The sequence below is a fragment of the Mobula birostris genome, chromosome 22 (genome assembly GCF_030028105.1).
Source record: "Mobula birostris isolate sMobBir1 chromosome 22, sMobBir1.hap1, whole genome shotgun sequence".
Lineage (NCBI taxonomy): Eukaryota > Metazoa > Chordata > Chondrichthyes > Myliobatiformes > Myliobatidae > Mobula > Mobula birostris.
In genome coordinates, this window is record NC_092391.1 from 8,932,694 (window position 1) to 8,955,384 (window position 22,691).

The following is a 22,691-nucleotide window of genomic DNA, read 5'->3' on the forward strand; positions in this document are numbered from 1 at the left end:
TATTTAAAATGGAGGTTATCTGTTTGGTTAAGTCTTACCTATAAAATTTGAATAGAATGCCAGTTATCTTTGGAAATTCAATGGAGTTAGAAAACTTAAAAGAAGAACAAGCAACACACATAAAAGTTGCTGGAGGAATGCAGCAGGCCAGGCAGCATCTCTAGGAGGAGGTACAGTTGACGTTTCGGGGAAAATTTCAAATTTTTTGTCACCACAGCCTTTTGCAAGGGTCCAGAGCTGGTTGACAAGAAGAACAAAGCGTGTTAACTCCAGCTCTCTCCCTTTTGTTCCTTTCCTCCCATCACTTCTCTCACAACGAGGCTCTGTTCTTGTTACTCTCCTTTCCCCATCCCTTTGTTCTCCTTGCACTTAATAAACACGCATGAGCAACAAGTTTTATGCCTCAATCTTGACTTTTGAAGAACCAAGGATCAAAAACATCAGCATCCAACACCAGCTTTTGGTCCATCGTTGGACCGAGGCTTAATGAGAAGTGGAATCAAGCAATCTTGACAGATCCCAGCATTAGCATCAATCAATGAGTTACTGACAAACAAATGCTGCCTGATAACTCGGCTGACAACTCCTTCCAAAAGTTTGATGATTGGGATTAGATTGTTGGGGACTGGATATTTTCTGAATTTCTGCAGACAACAGAAAGCTGGACGAAGTTCCACTGGCAGGTACACACCAGAGATGGAAAATCTCAAGTTTTTTGTCACCACAGCCTTTTGCAGGGGTCCACAGCTGGTTGACAAGAATGATCCCAGGAATGAAAAGGTTAGCATATGATGAGCATTTGATGGCTCCAGGCGCTGGAGTTTAGGATTTCATTGAACTGAATGCAATTGACTTTATTACTTACATCCTTATATACTTGAGTAAAAATCTTTACGTTACGTCTCCATTTAAATGTGCAATGTAGAATTTATAGTAACTTGTATAATAGTAAGTACAACAGGACAGTCAATATAACATAGAAATTAATTGATCAGTCTGATGGCCTGGTGGAAGAAGCTGTCCCGGAGCCTGTTGGTCCTGGCTTTTATGCTGCGGTATCGTTTCCCGGATGGTAGCAGCTGGGATAGTTTGGGGTTGGGGTGACTCGGGTCCCCAATGATCCTTTGGGTCCTTTTTATACACCTATCTTTGTAAAAGTCCTGAATAGTGACGGGGGATTTCACTGAAACCTATCAAATATTGACAGGCCGAGATAGAGTAGATGCAGAGAGGATGTTTCCAAGAGTGGGGGGAGTTGAGGACCAGAAGGTGCAGCCTCAGAATAGAAGGATGTCCCTTTAGAACAGAGATGAGGAGGAGTTTCTTTAATCAGAAGGTGGTGAATCTGTGGAACTCACTGCCACAGACTGTGGTGGAGGCAGTCAATTGAAAGCGGAGGCTGATAGGTTCTTAATTAGTAAGGGCATCAAAGATTAAAGGGAGAAAGCAGGAGAATAGGCTTGAGAGAGATCATAAATTAGCCATGATGGAATAGTAGAGTAGATTCGATGGACTGAATGGCCTAATTCTGCTCCTATGTCTTACAGCAGTCAGGCTTGTGCATTCACCCACTTCCTTATATATTTCTTGAATCAAATTGGCTTGGCGTTGGTTCTCTGACTGATGGCTGCTGCAAATTGTCAGCCTATTTTGTACTCACAAGCACTGCAGGGTATTCCTTACAGTTGGAGAAAAATTGAAATGCTTACTTAACCATTTTATTTATTTAATGTAACTAAGTTACATGTCCTTATCTTTCATGATGGGATCTGAACTCGCAAGATTATTTAGGCTAGTCTGGTAAACTAACAGTTAAATACAATTAGCTGACCACACATGGAGGAGGACACAAGGTGATCAATCATGGATGAAAATAACTGAGCAGCAAGATGTGAACAGTGTCATCCCTCATGAAAAGAGAAAAAAACAAAGGTTATCTCAGATTATTTCTTGTTTGTTTCTGGAAGGCATTACAGAGGAAGTAAGTAATTAGATCACTTATTCAAAACAATGGACTGAAGCATTGCAGGGGCATCCAAGTGCTGTTTGTCAGGTTGAGAAACACACACAAAATGCTGGAGGAACTCAGCAGGTCAGGCAGCGTCTATGGAGAGAAATAAACTGTTGACGTTTCGGGCCGAGACTCTTCATCAGGACTGGAGGGGAAGGGTGTAGAAGCCAGAATAAGAAGGTTGGGTGGGGGGAGGAGTGAAGGAGTACATGCTGGCAGTGGATAGTTGAGACCAGGCGAGGGGGAAGGTGGGTAAGTTTGGGTTGGGGTAAGATGAAGGGAGAAGCTGGGCTGGAATAGGTGGGAGAGGTAAAGGGCTGAAGAAGGAGCAGCACCAGAGGAAGTACTAGGCGGCTGAGGAAAAGGGGCAAGAATGAAGCCAGAATGGACAAAGAGAGAAAGGGAGGGGGAGAAATTACCAGGTTAGGAAAATCAATGTTACTGTCAGGCTGCTAGCAGAATCACTTACTGGGATGCCTGGCTTATTGCAGTCTAGCACGGAACAGCCAGTCTGAACTGTACACATGGCAATTTCCCACACAGTCATTAACTGATCACAGCAGGATTGCCTGAGGAAATGCCAGGCTTGGACAAGGTGTGGGCCTTGGTGGAGGGAGCGGGTGGTGATAGTTCTAGAGTGAGGGTAAAAACATTAAAATTGCTCACTTTTGGTTAAAATGAGTGCCAAATATGGGTACTTCCCATACAATGAATTACACCATAAGATCATAAGACAAAGGAGCAGAATTAAGCCATTCAGCCCATTGAGTTAGCTCACCATTCAATCATGGGTGATTTATTATCCCTCTCAACCCCATTCTCCCTGCAATCTTTAACACCCTTACTAATCAAGAACATAACAGCTTCCGGTTTAAATATACCCATTGATTAGGCCTCCTCAGCCGTCTGTGGAAATGGATTCTACAGATTCACCAATTAACACACCTACCCTGCTGAGAGGCATTGACCAGTTGAAGTGGGAAGCAGGACTTCTGAGCCTTGTAATTTAGTTTGAAGAGAGGCTTTCGTATTTGGAAACAAAAGTTTTCTTTTCTGCTTCAGACAGACTGATGGTTTATAGTCATCATTTCGCTGACTCTCTCCATTTTTGCACAGCCATACCAATCAATCTTTGTGTAGTTTCACTTTGTCGAAATATCCAACCACCTCAATTCGACATGAATGGGTCTCATTTTAACATGTCACTTTCCTTCATTCTCCTTCCCTATAAATGGTAACACACGTCACGACTCCCTGAATCAAAAAGCAAACTGCTGGAGATCTCAGTAGCTTAGGCAATATATATGGAGTCAATGTTCCTCCCGTCATTTGTTTATTGCTCCATATTCCAAAATTTGCATACATACTTGTCCATCACCGCCTGGTACAGAGGGGCCACTGCACAGCATCAGAAAAAGTTGCAGAAAGTTATAAACTCTGCCAGATCCATCATGGACACTAGCCTCCCAAGCATCAGGGAGACCTCCAAAAGGAGGCATTCATCATTAAAGACCTCCATCACCCAGGACACGCCCTTTTCTCATTGCTACCATCAGGGAGGTGGTACAGAAGTCTAAAGACACACACTCAACCTTTCAGGAACAGCTTCTTCCCCACCGCCATCGTTTCTGAATAGGAAGTGAACCCATGTACACTACCTCACTATTTTTCTCGCTCTCATTTTGCACTACTTAATTTATTTTTAATATATATTTCTTATAGCAATTTACAGTTTTAAAAACTATTATGTTTACAATGTATTGCTGCTGCAAAACAACAAATTTTATGAAATCTGCCAGGGATAATAACCCCAATTCTAATATAACAATAAACTCAGCTTTGATGCATACTGTCTTCCCAGATATTTAAGACTCTGGTGTTGAACCATGTAGACAGAGGCAACTTTGCAGGGAAGTAGCCTTGCATCAGGGCAATGCACACAAAATTCTGGAGGAAATCAGCAAGTCACGCAGCATCTATGGAAGGGAAGTTTTGGGCCAAGGCCCTTCATCCGGACTGAAATGGAAAGGGGAAGGAGGATCTTTAAATCTTTGTGTGTGTTTCTTTAAATTTTATTTATCTTTTTCTGTTTTCTGAGAAGTTAAATTAGCTAGAGTTCAGGATTATTGATCCAGAGACATTGAGTTCAAATTCGTCCATGACAGCTGGAGAACTTAAATTCATGGATTTATGTAAATCTGGAACTATAAAAGAAGAAAGCTTGCCTCTCCATTAGATTATTGTTGAAAACCTCTTTGGTTCACTAATGCCCTTTGGGGAAGGAAATCCAACTATCTTATTGGATCTGGTCCAGATATGTTTGTCATCCTGGCCATTTCACCTTCTCTCTTCTACATTCTGGGAAGTAGGTTTAATCCAGATGCATCAATTATAAACACCCAGCCCAGCTCATAAATAGCAGCTCTTTTCTATCCCCAGCGTAACTACTGTGTCTGACTGTTATTTTGAGTAATACTTTTGATTTAAAAAAGCACTATGGCTATTGTGAACACAAGAGATTCTGCAGATGCTGGAAATCCAAAGTAACGCATACGGAATGCTGGGGGAACTCAGCAGGTCAGGCAACATCTATGATCTTTGTTTCAAAACCAGAAACATTTTGGCAACCTATTTTAAGACATCTTTAACACATCTGAATATAAATGAATTTTTTGAGAACTTGTATTAATTATATTTATCTTGATGTTCCCTTTAATTACAACAATTAAACCTTATAAATATATTGCCATTAAACAGCCAGCATTAACACCAATCCTTAAGTTTCTGATGATTACTTAATCCCTTGTGCAGCCAATGAATCTCATTTCCATTGAACCCATATTTTAGCAATTGTGAGGTAAGAACACAGAACAAAACTCACACACAATTGGTATCTGCAGTGCACTGCCAGAGCTGGTAGAGCAGGCTAGCTAGAGCAGTTACACACGAGACATTCTATTTGTGTGAGTGGGTGGGAGGGAGAGAGGAAAGGGCCATATATTGCTGTTGTTATTAGTTGTGTTGTTTTGCATTGAGGGCAGGCTATGTCGGCACTGGAATGTGCGGGGACTTGCTGGCTGCCCCCAACCCATTCTTCGGTTGTGTTGGGTGTTAATGCAAATGACACATTTCACTGTATGTTTAATGTCATTATCATTATGTGCCATGTTGTATGATGTGGGCAATCATTGTTTCCATGACCACGATTGCTCTTGGCAAATATTTCTACAGGAGTGATTTGCCATTGTCTTCTGGGCAGTATCTCTACAAGATGGGTGTCCCCCAGCCATTATCAATACTCCTCAGAGGTTGTCTAAGTTGCACATCCAGGACTTGTGATATGTACCAGCCACTCGTATGACCATCCACCACCTGCTCCCATGGCTTCATGTTACCCTGATTTTTTTTTTGGGAGGGGTGAGGGCTAAGCTACTACACATTGTCCAAGAGTGACCTGCAGGCTAGCGGAAGAAAGGAGCGTCTTACAACTCCTTTGGTAGAGGTGCCCTGCCACCCAATGTTTGAAGTACATGTGATAAATAACTGACAAGAGAAGATCTGCAGATGCTGGAAATCCAAGCAATACACACACAGAAAATGCTGGAGGAACTCAGCAGACCAGACAGCATCTAAGGAAAAAGGTACAGTCAACATTTCTTGCTGAGACCCTTCATCAGGACTATCTCAGTCCTGATGAAGGGTCTCGACCCAAAACATCAACTGTACTCTTTTTCATAGATGCTGCCTGGTCTGCGGAATTCCTCCAGCATTTTCTGTGTGTTGGTAAATAACCAAATCTAAATTTTAACCATTTGGACAAGTATCTGAATGAGGACGTGCTGGAGGGATAAGGAATTAACGCAGACAACCGGCAGTAGTCTTGAAAGGCAAAAGGCATGTTTCTATACTGTTCAATATTGATGTGGACTATATTTTATCTGCCAGGGTCTTGCCCAATAACTTGTCTAGATTCTCCTGAAGTCTTGATGCGTCCTCCTTACAGGCAACATGGTCACCCAGCTTTGCGTCAACAATGAACTTGAATAATTAATGCAGACAGTTAACACTTGGGGCCCCAAAACTGATCTCCACAACAGTCGACAACCTCTCAACCTGAAAATGGCTCACTGACTCCTATTTTCTATTTTTAATTCACACCGACATCTTATCACCTATGGTATGACTGTTTAATTATCTTTTGTACAGTACTTTATAGGAAGTCTAAACACATGATCTCATTCATTTTTATCTACGCTGCCTATTCAATACCATTTCTTTCACTATTTTATGGCGACTCTGTCCAGGGCTGTCTAATTATTTTCTGAGCACTGTTTATTCACTTCCATTGATGCTGCCTGTGCTATAGTTTCCCTGATTCCATGAACAGTGAAGTCTGTGGCATTCATTTGTGATTACATGGAAGCTTGGATGTTAAGAACAACTCGATCCACTACCTGTAACATCACCTCCGTCAAAACCTGATGATGCAGTGATCAGATTCTGGAGGTTTTTCATGTTTAATCCCATTAACTTCTCAAAACCTTTTTTTAAAATTCACATTATAAGATATACAAGATGAGATAGGAGTCAGTCATTCAGGCCCATGTAGCTATTCCACCTGGAATGGCTGATCGAAACCAGAATCAGAATTAATATCATTGCTGTATGTTGTGAAATATGTTGTTTTGCGGAAGCATACATTGCAATACATAAACATACTAATTTATAATATATAAGAATTAAATCAAGTAAGTGGTGTAAAAAGAGAGCAAAAATAATATATTGAGGGAGTGCACATGGGTTCATTGTCCATTCAGAAATCTGAAGGCAGTGGGGAAGAAGCTGTTCCTAAAACTCTGAGCATGGGTGTTCAGGCTCCTGTAACTTCTCCTTAATGGTAGCAATGAGAAGATAGCATATTCTGGGTGATTGGGGGGGAGGGGACTTAATGATGAGTGGCACCTTTTTGAGGCACTGCATTTCGAAGATGTCCTTACTTTCACAACACTTTCCTGCACTAATGTCATATCCATTGATTTTTATAATATAACAAAGATACCCACGTGATCAACAAAGGTAACACATCATAAATACAGAGGGAAGGAACTCAGAGGGTTATGGGCTGAACTGGGATTAACAGTGAGGATGCTGTGATTGCATGGACCAGTTGGGCCAAAGACAAGCTGGGTTACTCTGAATTTATCAGTATGCTTCCTATTTACAGGTTCACAAATGAACTTTCACTTCTACAATACATAAGAATAAAAGATAAAAGAAATCTAAAATAAACGAAGAAAATACTGGAAACACAGCAGGTTGCAGAAAGAAACTGGGTTAACGTTTCAGTTCAATTACCATTGCCAAACTGGGAATGAGAGAAAACAAGTTAGTTACCAGTTGCAGGGAGGGTTGAGGGAAAATCAACAGATTGAAGGGAACACTACTGATTAGGGCAAGGCAAGGGTGGCCCAGTGGTTAAACCGTAAACAAGCCCTTATACTCAATGGGTTAATTAAGGCAGTTTGCGAGAGAGAACATGGCCCATTGTCCACATTTTGAAATGAGGATAGTTCGAAAGTCAAAAGAATATAAAAGATGTAAAGCACTGGGTCAGATAGTGTTGAACAAGAAAGCAAAGTCATGTCACTGGTCCATCCTGATTCAGGCAGTGAAAGGAAGTTTCCTCAAGTTGCAGAATTTGATACTGCAGCTTCCGGTTTCCATAACTTCACTTTCTCTGTCTCAATCGGTACTGAACATTTATGACCAGGTGTTATTCCTTCTCTGTCCGCAGAGCCTCACCCATTGAACTTGTCTTGCAGCTCTTACGTTACTCAGGTTGTACCCGTATTCTCTGTGGCCTTCATTTTCTCTTACTGACTACCCCTGTTAACACACTGACCAAATGATCCTCTACAACCATGCCCACACAGTGAACTTGACCTCACCCTATCACCACACACAAAATGCTGAAGGAACTCAGCAGGCCCTCACCCTATTATCCCTCCCCCGAATTCTCAGCAGCTTGACACCGTCTTGTTTTTGCCTCTTTCAAGTCAGAGGGGGTTTCAGCCTGAAATGCCATCCTGTCTCTTGGTTCACAGGTGCTGCCTCACCTGCTGACTGCTTCCAGTACTTTCTGTTTTAGTTTCTTACTTCAATGGCTCACTTACTATCAGCCACATTCTCGTTTTTCCTCTCTCCATTCGAGCAGAAGATATAAATCCTGAAAGAACGTACCACCAGCTTACGAACATCTTCTACCCCACTTTTATCAGACTCTTGAACGGACCTTTCGTACAATAATACAGATTCTTGTCCTCACAATCTACTCCATTATAATCTTACACTTTATCATTTTCCTGCTCTGGACTTTTTGGATAGCCTTTGCATTTTATTCTACATGGCTTCTGTTTTACCTTATTCCAGCTCAATGCACTGTGTAATGATTTGATCTGTACGAAGAGTATGTAAGACATGCTTTTCACTGAATCTAAGTACATCTACAATGATTTTGTGTTCCTATACTCAGTCACAATTATCTTTAGTACAGTCACAATTATCTTTAGTAAATGAGTTGCCCGCCCCGCAATCTACCTATTTCACACTAGCCTAATCACAGGACAATTTATAATGACAATTAATCTACTAACCAGTACACCTCTGGACTGTGGGAGGAAACCAGAGCACCCGAAGGAAACCCACACAGTTACGGAGAAAACGTTCAAACTCCTTACAAACTGCACTGAGACTGAACTCCAAACTTCGGAATGCCCCAAACTGTAATAGTGTCATACTAACCACTACGCTAACGTGGCACCTGCTGTAATGAAAGTTAAAAGCTGACTCCCAGCAGCTACGACAATGTGCACTGCTTCAAACTCAGCTCCCTTTCTACATAAGCCACACAAGTTATAGCTTCAGTAAAACAGCAAGTTATTTTCAGGGAACCTTAAAGATAGTGTGCCATTGGGGGAAAAGGAAAATCAACTTTAAGGACTAACATCACAAAATTATCGAGAGAAGTATTTAATCAAACTGACATGTTACCAGCTCAAGCTTTTCCCCTAAACTGGGCTCAAAATTGCTTGAGGTTACTAAAGAACTAGGTGCACATGGTCATGATCTTCGATTCATTCCCTTTCTATTCACTTGTACGTTTTTGCGATTAAAATTAAATACGCTTTAAACCTAAATGCAATTTGAACTGTGTTACATCTGTTTTGATACTAATGTTTTTACAACAGATTTTAATTTTAATAAGTTAAAGCACTTCAATGAAGCACTATATCATTAACATTTTAATTGCAAATGGAATGCCTTACAGAATATATAAACTCTGCAAGTATCTAATACAAACTGTGTATTCACCCAAAAAAAATCAAGAAAAAAATGACAAGTTAATAATGGTCAAAGTATTTCAGTGGTCAACAGCAAGTTCTTCTGTCTGTAACACTGACACAGTTTTACTGAAGTGAGGTGCAGTAAGGTGCTTTGCATAAAACAAATTGAATTAAACTACTTCTCCCTAAATTAGTGTGCAAAGTATATTGTCTGGACACCAGGTAAAATCCAGCAACTTTTACATTTACCTGCTCTCAATGAACTGGTTTCATGTAACTTACTAAATTTTACTATGATTAATGAGAAAACATTCTTTTGAACCAAAACTTTCGTACTGCAGAATTACTTTCCGCAATAAGTTACTGTTACATCAGATTCAATATTTGCAACATTTCTGCACCAAGATAATACTTAAAAACTCTCAACTGGTAATGCACCAGCCGGTTTTACTCTGCTAATTTCATTTAATTCCAGTTACCACAAGACCATTAAGACATAGGGAGATATTATGCAGATGCTGGAAATCCAAGCAACACACACACACAAAATGCTGGAGGAACTCAACAGGCCAGGCAGCATCCTGCTGAAGGGTCTTGGCCCAAAACACTGCCTGTACTTTTTTCCATAGACGCTGCCTGGCCTGCTGAATTCCTCCAGTATTCTGTGTATGTTGATAAGAAATAGGAGCAGAATTACACCATTCGGTCCATTAAATCTGTGCCTCCATTCCGTCATGGCTGATTTATTATCCCTCTCAACCCATTCTCCTGCCTTCTCCCTGTAACCTTTGTTGCCCTTACTAATAGATCTATCAACTTCCACTTTAAATATACCCCTTGACATAGTCTCCACAGCCATTTGTGGTAATGAATTCCACAGATTCACCACCTTCTGGCTAAAGGAACTGCTCCTCACCTCTGTTCTAAACAGACATCCTTGAATGCTGAGGCTGAGCCCTCTGGTCCTAGACTCCCCCACTATAGGAAACATCATCTACATGCCCACTTTATCGAGGGCTTTCAATATTCGATAGGTTTCATTCTTCTCATTCTTCTAAACTCTAGCGAGTGCAGGCTATGTTAACCCTTTCGTTCCCAGGATTATTTTCTTGAACTCCTCTAGTCCCTCTCCAATGCCAGACAATAGACAATAGGTGCAGGAGTAGGCCATTCAGCCCTTCGAGCCAGCACCGCCATTCATTGTGATCATGGCTGATCATCCACAATCAGTACCCTTTTCCTGCATTCTCCCCATATCCCTTCACTCTGCTATCTTTAAGAGCTCTATCTAACTCTTTCTTGAAAGAATCCAGAGAATTGGCCTCCACTGCCTTCTGAGGCAAGAGCATTCCACAGAACCACAATCCACTGTGTGAAAAAGTTTTTCCTCAACTCCATTCTAAATTGTCTACCCCTTATTCTTAAACTGTGGTCTCTGGTTCTGGACTCCCCCAACATCGGGAATATGTTTCCTGCCTCTAGCCTGTCCAATCCCTTAATAATCTTATATGTTTCAATCAGATCCCCTCTCATCCTTCTAAATTCCAGTGTATATAACCCCAGTCGCTCCAATCTTTCAACATATGACAGTCCCGCCATCCCGGGAATTAACCACATGAACCTACGCTGCACTCCCTCAATAGCTAGAATGTCCTTCCTCAAATTTGGAGACCAAAACTGTACACAATACTCCATGTGAGGTCTCACCAGGGCCCTGTACAACTGCAGAAGGACCTCTTTGCTCCTATACTCAACTCCCCTTGTTATGAAGGCCAACATGCCATTAGCTTTCTTTATTGATCACCATATTCCACGTACAGTCTGACTAATCCCTTACAAAGCCTCAGCATTTCACATCAAAGAAAGCAGTTGAAAGTGCCTGGCCACATTGCACAGATCTGTTGCTGTGGATTTTAATCTTAATGCAGATAGTTTAATGAAAAGAATGCCATCAGTTTTTCCTGTTTCAAGCACTCGCAGGGGAAGATGCCAGGTCTTTGCACAAGTGTCCTGGACCAAATTCCTGGCCTACAGAGAATCATAGCACTGTTTAAGTAATAACTTTTGGAGGCTGATGTATTTTGTAAAAGAAGTTCAATACAATTGCCAGCATGGTCGGAGTTTGGCAGCAAAGGAAACACATTTAACAAAAGGTCTCCATTCACACAGTCGCGGGACAGTTCACTCCGTTCAAAACAATGCATCACGTCTGCAAAGATCACTTATGAAAGCACTGCTATAACTCACTCTCACTGGTGAAATGCTGCGATTTCCATACGATGCACATTGAAACACTTATTAAGACAAAGTGGAATTACTTCGACTGTTGAAATGCAGCAATGATGCTCCATACCTCTAGCAAGTTACAAATCATGTTTGAACTCATTACAGTCAAACTACATTACAACAGAAGTGTACAGAATTTATTGCCACGCTGTCATCAGTCACCAGCTTTTCCTCGGTAAAATACCTGCTCTGCTACTAACCTTCAACACAATTTCATTGACTGTGTTGGTGTCGGCTTCAAAGTAGAGGTGCTTGTGGTCATGATTGCTTAGATATGTGAGCTTGAATATTGCATGGCCTGCAAGGCAAACAAAGGACAGTAGTCAAACAGATGAACAGAGTTTCACTACGGATGCAGCATGACAAAGAAACAGATGGTGATATTAATGTCCCATCAGCAGAACAGAAGGAAATTGCAATGATGGCGACAGCCTCCACATGTCATTTCAACATCATTCAGGCAAAACTCACCACAAAGGCAACAGAACCCTTTTTAATATAATTTGATTTTCCCGTCCCATCACAATGGACAAAGTGCAAAATCAATCATTTGGTTAGTTACGTTCTCTGTCAATTCTTTTCAATTCTTCTTGAGGGGGAGATGTGGGGGGGGGGGGGGAGAGATGCTGCGGTTGGTGAGGAAAGGAGGAATAAAAAGGAATTCAGATTTTGCTTGCTGCTTGTGTACAGGAAGAAAAGATTTAACATTTGACGTGGATTTATACAGATTTACAGCTTCAGACTGATGTAATATGTTAATAATCTGCTGTATGACCTTTCTTAATGCTGCAGTTCTGGAGAGGTTATGCTAACATGCATTAGAAAATTAAATCTTTTTAATTTTGTCTTTATATGCAGAATCAAAATTTTAAATATGTTAAATTCAGTGCCCATCACTATTCTAATAACCTTTTATGATATAATTTAGTGTAGCCAAAGCTTTAAATTATAGGGCATCATGAAGTTTTATATTCATCTAACTAAAAAAGACAAAATCCTCAAAATTTGGTACTGCAAGGCCAACAATACAACTTTCATTCTAGACCATTGTAACTTCATGGATTTACAACTGGAAGAGTTAAGAGCTGGTGGGTGGCAAGGCAGCAATGCCATTAGCACAATCGCTTTACAGTGCCAGTGATCATTGGTTGGGGCTCAATATCTGCCCCTGGCTGTAAGCAGTTTGTATGTTCTCCCTGTGACCATGTGAGCTTCCTCTGGGTGCTCCGGCCTCTTTGCACATTGCAAAGATGTACTGGTTAGGCTTAGTAAGCTGTGGGCATACTATGTTGATGTCAGAAGTGACATTTGTGTGCTGCTCTGGTACAAACCTTGAGCTGTGTTGGTCATTGATGTAAAATGATGCATTTCACTGTATGTTTCAATGTAGATGCAAAAAATAAATCTAAATCTCTCTTGAATCTTTGGTGCAATCAATACAAAAGCAATGAATAAAACAAGAGAGAAAACAGAATATCCTAAAGCATTTTCAACCATATCATGTACAAGCTGCCTCTTGGTACACATGACAATGATAAACCAATACCAATATAACACATTAGTAGCAGAGTCTGGTACACTGAGGCACCTCAATGCCTCCCAGAGTTGAACAGACAAGTTCCACTGAGTAATGAAGGCTTCCCAGTTTTGCTTTTACAGGTCTGCATAAATTGCATGTTGATCTTAACGCATCTTAGTTTTCTGCTGGAGGATGTACCCTCACATAGGAAACAAGATACTGTACAGCAATTGCACCAAACATAAACAGAACAAACTGATATATAAACATGAAAGAAAGGAGTTACTGAGAGAAGCTGAGCAGAATTCATTGTTGGATTAGAGGTCCCCAACAAAACCTGAATACATTCCACTAACATTAACTTGTTATTAGGTGCTCAAGAACATGTGGAAATGAAAACAGCATCTTCAAATAACACATTTCACTGTACAAATAAATCTGAATCTGAAAATCAGTTTTAGCTTGTTGCAAAATACGTTGATTTCTGATTCTAAACATCAAAAAGCTGGGTGATACAAGTCTATCAGTTCTTACATTTGCATAAAGTGCAATAAAGATTTGGAAAGACTCATGATTTAAGAATGAACTAAGAGACAGACAGGTAAAACTACTGTTTAAAGATTCCAGCATTAAGATGGAAGCAGAACCTTTCACCCAATGACTTCACACAGATCATCAAACTCTGACCAGTGGTGCCATTCTGTTATCTTGAACTTAGCAGTAAGAGTCACAGTAATGTAATGGTTAGTGCGACGCTATTACATCTCGTGGCATCGGAGTTCAGAATTCAATTCTGGTGTACTCTGTAAGCAACTTTATACGTTCTTTCTTGTGCATGCTGGGTTTCTTCCGGGTTCTCTGTTTCCTCCCACAGTCCAAAGACGTGTCAGTTAGTAAGTTTATTAGTCATTATAAATTGTCCTGCGATTAGGCTTGGGTTAAATTGGTGGGTTGCTGGGAAGCACAGCTCATTGGGCTGGAAGGGCCTGTTCCCATTGTATCTCTGAATCAGAGGTTCCCAACCATTCTTACGTCATGCACCCCTACCATTAACCGAGGGGTGTGTGGAGCCCAGGTAGGGAACCCCATGCTTAAATGAGTAAAGCTAGTGAGATTGTTAGGTAATAGTTAACGTTAATTATTCCATGAAAAATGCATTTACTCTGCAAACATCAACCCTAACCATTTTCCTTCACTTCAACTGAGAGCTTTCAACAAGACATAGAAGAATATCATGGTTCGGTACCAGTTAAGCAATTTGAAGCATGAATTTGCTCCCCAAATCAGATTAGCTTTATTTCTCACATGTAATCAAAACATACAGTGAAATGCATCGCGTGTGTCAATGACCACTGTCCAAGGATTGTGCCCGGCAGCCTACAAGTGGTACTTCCAGCATCAACACAGCACTCCCACAACTCACTAGCCCTAACCTGAACACCTTTGGAATGTGGGAGGAAATCGGAGCACCACATGGTCACTGGGTGAACAGAAAGCGGTGAGAATCGAGCCCCAATTGGTGATTGTTGGAGCTGTGAAGCAATTGCGCTAACTGCTACGCTTCCATGTGTAGTAACAGGTAACAAAAGGCGATGACATGATGGAGGTGCTTTCTTGTCTCAGAGAGGATCATGAACACATAGACTCCAAGGTAGAGGCTGACAGACATTTGAACTCAAGGGTAATGGGAGGCAGCAGACAAGTGGTGTTGAGGCAAAGATCTGATCAGGTCATAATCTCACTGAGTGCAGAGCAGGTTCCATGCCCATAGGTGTATTACTGCTTTTAGCCTCTGATATCAATCAGCAATGTTTGTGCTTTCAGTGGTTGTTAGATACGCAAGTTATGACCAAATGAAAAAAATGGCTGCAGTTGCTCAGCACTTTTGTGCAAGGGTGTTTATTAAGTGTGTCAAAAGTCAAACTTGCAAAAATTGGTGAAAATAGTGAAAAGAAAACGGCCTATATTTTCAAAAGATATCCACCAGAAAACACAATAATAGTTCTACACTTATGCTCTGGCAGTGTGAACTCCTGACAGCCCCGATCTCTCTCTCTTACTGAGAGAAATCAGCTCCTTTTCTTTTAAAGCACTAGATAATGAACACTGACCTGAATGGCATTTGTACTCTTTGATTTTGTGTTTTATTTTGTGTGTTTTTCACTTGCTCTTTCTTGTTGCTGTTTGCACGATTTTTTTTGCGTGTGGGGGGGGTTGATGTTTTTTATTAACAGGTTTCAGTTTTCTTTGCTTCGTGGCTGTCTGTGGAAAAGAGTATATACCGCATACAGACTTTGAATCCTTTGACATATCATCTTTAATTACCAACAAAGTTAATATGAATCAGAATATGATGCAACCCGCAATGTAGTTACAATCACATTACATAACAAACAGAAGTATCGACCTTAAATACAGTATACAAACAACATAAGCACATTTACACATCCCCATTACTAAATATTCCACCATGTTTGGTGGGAAAGCCACCATAAAGCGAACCCGAGTGGATTAACTCACTTCAGGGCCCATTATGAGAATATACTGGGGAAGACATTGAAGTGTGCACATTTAGTGCAACGATGGCAGAATGACAAGGCAATGTGTGTGTGTGTGTGTGTGTGTGTGTGTGTGTGTGTGTGTGTGTGTGTGTGTGTGTATATAAATGCGCTTCTGTAAGAAGTGTATGTACTGAGTGCTCTCCATCACATTCATACTGTGCTGCCCCAAAGTGTGTCATTACAGTGGTCACACACAAAATGCTGGAGGAACTCAGCAGGTCAGGCAGCATCTGTGGAAATGAACAACGGTTGACCTTTAAGGCCGAGATCCTTCATTAGGACGGGAAAGGAAGAAGGAAGATGCCAGAATAAGAAGGGCTGGGATAGAGTTTTCCCCATTTATTCACAGGTGGTGAAGATGACTAGAAATACCAGCATTTATTGTAAATTTCTAACTGTCCAAGCCAAAGTTCATTCTCCAGTGAACTGCATTCATCATTACTATAACAAGCTTCATTCAATATTTATTTAATTATTTGATGACAAATTATGCAGCTGCCATGCTAGGATTCGAACTTGCATTTTGCTGATCAAGTCTCCACAAGAAACAGATGATTTCCCATTCTGACATGTCAGTCCATGGCCTCCTCTAATGCCACTATGAGGCCATTCGCAGATAGGAGGAGCAACATCTCATATTCCATCTGTGTAGTCCGCAATCTGATTACGTGAATATTGATTTCTCTAACTTCCCTTTTTTCCCAGTCCCCATTCTGACTCCTCTATTACCCTTCTCTTCTCCTCACCCGCCCATCACCTCCCCCTGGTGCCCCTCCTCCATCACTTTCCAATGATTGTTGTCTGATCTGATCAGGTTCCATCTTCTTCAAGCCTTTGCCTCTTCCAACTCTTCCCCCCCCCCCAGATTCTCACTTTATCCCTTCCCCCCACCCACCTTCTCTTTCTCCCTCACCTCTTTCACCTATCACCTGCCAGCTTGTACTCCTCCCCTAGATTTCCCCAAACACCCCCCCCACCTTCTTATTCTGGCTTTTGCCCACTTCCTTTCCAGTGCTGATGAAGAGTATCGGCTCAAAATGCCGACTATTTATTTCCTTTCAAAGATGCTGCCTGATCTGCTGAGTTCCCCCAGCACTTCGTGTGTGCTCTTGAAATTGTTAGGGCTGGTGTACACAGGATAAGCACGTTTTCCAAATCCACAATCAGTGATAATTTTGTCCATAAGGACCCTCATTCCATGAGAATTAACAGGATGGAGATTATCCAAGTCTTTTATCTTGTTCTTCTTTTTTCCTGGATCCTTATTCCATGGTGAATGCACAAGGTAAAACTAGCACGTACTTCCTGATTGTGGCTCAGCTTGTCTGAGTAAAGAAACTTCAACCTGGCTGAGTGGAAAATGCTCCTGGTCTGCTCACAGCCGGGGGTGACACAGAGAAGGTACAGAGCCTATGTGATGCATGATGACAGCAAAACTTTGCAGCCTACTACAAGGTCAAGAGCAAGTACTGTCTCTTTGACGCATACAGTGTCAGGGCGTCAGAAGATAAATGGCTTGAGTTTTCAGTTGTAAATGTAATTAAGAATAAACTCTGAGGGAAAAATGTTAAACTATGGAACAACTAAGATGAGCTTTGCAAACTTTGGAGTGAAATTAATATTTTTCTGAACATGGGTTGCAGGAGATTAACAAGACATTTTTGTACAAATGCAAATTAATGAGAAATGCTTCAACTCAACCTCACAAAAATATTTAAGGAATATTCGAGTTCAAAACTACCATATACATTAATTTTGGACAACTACACAGCAATGAAGTTGAATGGCCCACATTTTAAATTGTTTAGATTTGCACACTTTAATGTCACAGAACATTCCACATTTTAAGCACCGGAGAGATTGCAAGACGTAGGTTATCAGTGATAATTATTCTAAAATGGATTACTTTACAGTGAGTTTGAACATTAAAAATATCTCTTCACCATGAGGAGACTAAGGAATGCTTCACAGAACATTCTGCCTCTAAGAGAAGTTAAAATCTATTCAATAAAACAAAATCAAGACATCTAGTGGCAGTAAATGCTAACTGCACTGATCTCAGACCCACGTCCCAGGAGAGAAGGGTCAAACACATCAGACTATCGTGAAATGAATAGGTCAGAAAATAAATTGAGAATAACCCTGGCTTAAACAATGCTTTCAAGCCTTAGAATGGTCATATTTCTTTGGAAATAAAATCTCCAGCAAACTTTCTGCGAGAAGAAACACATAAATGTTTGTATTATATGTAACCTTAAAATGAAGTGGCTCAAAACACTCTGTTTCAGAAACAAATAAAGACAAATACTTTAGACATTATAGCATAAACATTACATTGAATCTTTCCATGTGCAGTAAATGAAGATAATGCATCACAAGAAAAAAATTGCCAAGTCAGATTTTTGGCTTGAGCAGCTTCACTGCTTTTACCTACCAAAGAATGATTTATTTTATTTCATAGATTTGAGTTTCTGGTTACATTTTAAATAAAAGAAAGCAAAAGTGATGTTGCACATAAAGATTAAAACAAAATAAAAATTTAGCACTGACATTATCATTATTCCTGCTATTAACGAAATAAAATGTGTCCTTTATTTTCTGATATTAACTTCAATACAGTTCTGTGAATTGAACACCTAAGTAATATTACTTACACTTTACATGTGAAACAACACATCAAAAATAACTGCCTTTATCAATTACATAGGAATGCATCACTTGTGCAGGTCCAGATTATTCTGAAAACTGATAGTACGAATTTCCTACAATTGAAATAATGTCTTAGTTGACATCTAACTACTCAGTAATCATTTAAATGTGATCAGCAGGATTTTATTTTCTTGTCAATTGACTAATCAGGACACTCATTATTTTACAAAGGATAGAACAGAGAATAGTACCTTCCACCCACAACGTTGCTCCCAACTAATTAAACTAATAATTAAATGCCTAACTGAATTAATCTCTTCTGCCTATACAGTATTCATATCCCTCCATTCTCTGCACATACATGCACTTAAAGCCACTTTACTACCTCTACCGTATCTGCCTTACCACCACAAGCATCCACCACATAGTCTAATGTAATGAAGCTGTAATAACTGAACTAATGCACCCATGAAACTACTCAAGTCTTGTATCTGGCACAAAGCACACTCATATGACAAATCAAATATTCAACAACGTTTAAGTAAGGCAGGTTAAATTCACAGAATGATGTAACCCAAGGTAAGTTAAATTTTGAAATTACAAGTGGCTCTATGACAACATGAATGCCTCCTGCAAGTATTGCCCGAAGTAAGGGCCTTTGAGGCAGCAAACTGCTGGTGGGGTTTGGAGAGGAAGAAATAATAGAAAGCTGTTTCTGTGTGATGGAAGTGATAAAGTCAGAGAAACAGGCCCTTCAGCCCATGCTGATCCAGCTGCCAAACAAACCGACCCTCATTTCCCCATGTACGGCCCATATCTTTCCAGTCAACGTGCCCATCTAAATGTCTCCTTTGCAATTGTACCCATGTAGACCATTCCCTCTGCACTTAAAACTAATATCACAGTTATCAGCAATCACCTCCAGTTGGGCTGTATCTCACGTCTGCAATAAGCCTTGAAACATTGCCTCCAACACAGACGACTGACAACACAGAGGAGGAACGCTCTGTGCATGTGTGTGCGTGATTGCACCAGGAAGAATTATTTGGAGCCCAGCATCTTACACGCACTACATATTGTCCAGGAAACTTCCATTGCAGATTATTCTATCCTCTGGGGCAGTCTGGCCCCAAAGAGAATCAGTGATTGTGTCTCAGGAATCAATGAAGTGGACAAGTTATGGGTTCTACAGTCCTGATAGAAACACGCAAAGATCGCCCTTTTTGAAATCAGTTTAGTATAGCACTAAATCAGCTGAAGGACACTTGGCCTTATTGATCAGCTGGGCTCCCAGATCTCAAATTCCCTTGCAAGTAATAAAGAAACACAATCAAGTTTTAGGCAATTTTTCTCCACAGTCACTGCTTTTTTCAAGGCTGCTGTTGGTAGAAAGGTCAACTGACAATCCCCAAATCTTCAATAGAGTAGTTAAAGTGCCCGTGGTAAACCTCACGTATTCAATACAGTAAGGGAGTTAGGCGCAGGATCCAGGCAGCAGAAAGAAAATAAAAGTCCTAAAGGAACCGATTTGCCTTAGAAATTTCAAGTTTAGTTACCTCAGCAATTATACTTGCTAAAAGCACAATGGCTCTGATATCTGGGCATTTACTCAAAATCATTTTTGGGACAAGCTAAGTTTTCTTACACTAAATTGCCTCACCCCTCCAAGCCCACCTTCCAACTGGGAGCTTCTTTAACGGAAGAGAAAGATGTTCTCGTATCCAAGGTTTCAGCACAGAGCCCTCTAAACAATCTTCAGATTCAGATTTATTTATCACATGTGAAGTGCATCATTTGTGTTAACAACCAAGACAACCTAAGGATGTGCTGAGGGCTGCCCACAACTGGTGCCAACATAATCATGTGCCAATATACCCACAAGTTGCTGATTGTTTTTTGGGGGCTGGTTAAAGGTGCACAAGTTAAAAACACGAATGAATACAATATAATAACATCTTTTGCTGATGATAGTCTGGAATATGAGTCAGTTTATTATTGTTTCAAGAAATCTCAAAGCTGGACCTGTTATGAAAAGATCAAGTAACAACTTAACAGCTAAATAAATTCCCTTCCAACCTTTAAACAAATGCTTTATTTAACCGTCTCATGGGAAGATTAAGTAACTGATCCCAAACACAACAAATAATGGTGTAGCAGCCATAAGTGGGAGGGGGAAAGGGAAGTTGTCAAATTGTCATTAGGCAAAAAAAAATCTGTCACCATTTTTTTGGGCAAGGCATCATTTTAAGCCTACGGTTTACATTTACAGAAACGTTCTGTCATTTATCTTTTTGAATGTACAAGTACTTCTGTGAAAGAAATGAGAAACTACATACTGATGACATATTAATTAGAGTTTCCTACTGGTTCCATGGTAAAAAGGACAATTAAACATAATTATGATTTACTAACCATTAAGATAAATTCCCAAATTGGAAATTGTCAAATAATTTAAAAAGTATTTTTAACGCATTTGACAAAAAGCCCCCAGTGGTACTAATGTCCAATGTATTTTAAAAGTCTCAATGAAAAAAATCTTAATTAGACGCTCATTAGTATGTAAATGGAGTAGTGTTTTGTTACAACTGAGTAGGGATGATTTTTACAGAAAACCCTATTTAAGAAGTTATTACAATAAATGAAAAAAATTCAATTGGATTGTTCATTGCACTTTTTTCCCCAGACAAGAAAAATAATGATACTTTCTCATTTCACATGTTGGCTCTTGAACATCTGGTTTAATGAGGCACTTATGTTTGCTCTGACTTTTTGTTATACTGGTGGCAAAATCTACAAAATAGTCAAACACTTGCATAACTTTCCTCAACTTTTTCTATATACAAAATAATTGCTTGAAGACGTTAACAGCTGTTCTTCAATATTCCAGCTTCATTTGGGAAAGTAGAGAGTGAAGATTATTGGGGGACTCAAGAATATGGGTGCTCAATCTCTCCTGGCACCTTGCTGTTTCTGTATATCCATCAGCAGTCATTGGACTGTAGTCAACAGCGGAACCTGGGGCAAAATCTCTCCTTCTACTATTAGGACCAAAAGTCAATAATACCCTAGGACTGAACTTGGACAAAGTAATTGCAAGACAATAAGCCAAGATAAAGATTTCCTTTATTTGTCACAAGTACATCGAAACACACAGTTAAATGCGTCTTTTGCGTCAACAACTAACACAGTCTGAGGATGTGCTGGGAGCAGCCTGCAAATATCACCATGCTTCCATTATCAATATAGCGTGCCCACAACTTACTAATCCTAACCTGTACATCTTTGTAATGTGTGAGGAAAGCACAGCACCCAGAAGAAATGCACACAGTCAAGGGAAGAATGTACAAACTCCTTACAGACAGTGGTGGGAATTGAACCCTGATTGCACAGCTAACACTGTAGAGGTCTTATGGTTACATTAACCGTGCCACCCTAAAGAGTTTACCATTTTTGCATCTAAGGAACTTGAGCTGGAATATACTGAAAGTTATCTTTGGAAATTCAACAATGAAAGGATGAATATTTCTCCAAAGAATTAGCAAAGTTTGATAGTCCTCTGTTCAATAAGAAAGGCTGTTGGGCAGTTATAGTGCTAACAATGATCTGAATACTACTGAGGAGCCCTACGCAACATTTACAGGTGCTGTGTATTATGTTTGTGTTTGAATTACTGTGTCACATTTCTTTACCTGTAATATGCTGCTTTGAAAAAATCAACAGCCAAACTGCAAATCATTACAGTAATGCAAAACAGACACACTGGTATGCAAGAAAATCAAAAATAATTTGGAAAAAAATTATATTCTGCATTCATGTCTCACACACACGCAAGCAAGAAAACAAAACATCTTGCACACCAGCGTTCGGACTAAACGATACTGCTTGAAGATCAATAACTCTAATACCTTTACATACAGTGTGCAATCTTTCCAAATGGTTTCCAGTTAAATGCTTAGTGATTTTGTTTTAACATTTTATTTGGTTACATTCCCCGAGGAATTCAATTTTTATAATCAGCATTCATTTTGAAATACAATGATAGAACCTCCCATAGTTATATATAATTAAATCTGAAAATTAAATCTATTATGGACCATTTCCCACCGCCCCCCCCCCCCATAGTGACTGCTTGACCTGTTAGCAATTTCAGCATTGGTTTGACTTCTGAATTTTAACACCCTTGGTAGTTTGCTTCAGTGCTGTATTATTTGGTAAAGTATGAGCAAAAATAGCTTAACACAAACAAAACTCCAAGAGGTTGTATGGTATCCAATAAATGGGAAGTTCTGGAAGTGGAAATCACAGGAGTAAAGGGATGAAAA

At 40.1% G+C, this 22,691-nt stretch overlaps 1 protein-coding gene across 5 annotated transcripts in view; it reads right to left on the reverse strand.

The window, feature by feature from the left end:
* mapkap1 (MAPK associated protein 1) overlaps positions 1-22,691 on the reverse strand; it is a 294,027-nt gene that overhangs the window by 13,585 nt on the left and 257,751 nt on the right. For all 5 annotated transcript variants that reach the window (XM_072239930.1, XM_072239929.1, XM_072239932.1 and 2 more), the window contains one exon: positions 11,841-11,938. In XM_072239930.1, the coding sequence (XP_072096031.1) occupies positions 11,841-11,938 (98 nt within the window). The remainder of the gene's footprint in view (positions 1-11,840; positions 11,939-22,691) is intronic.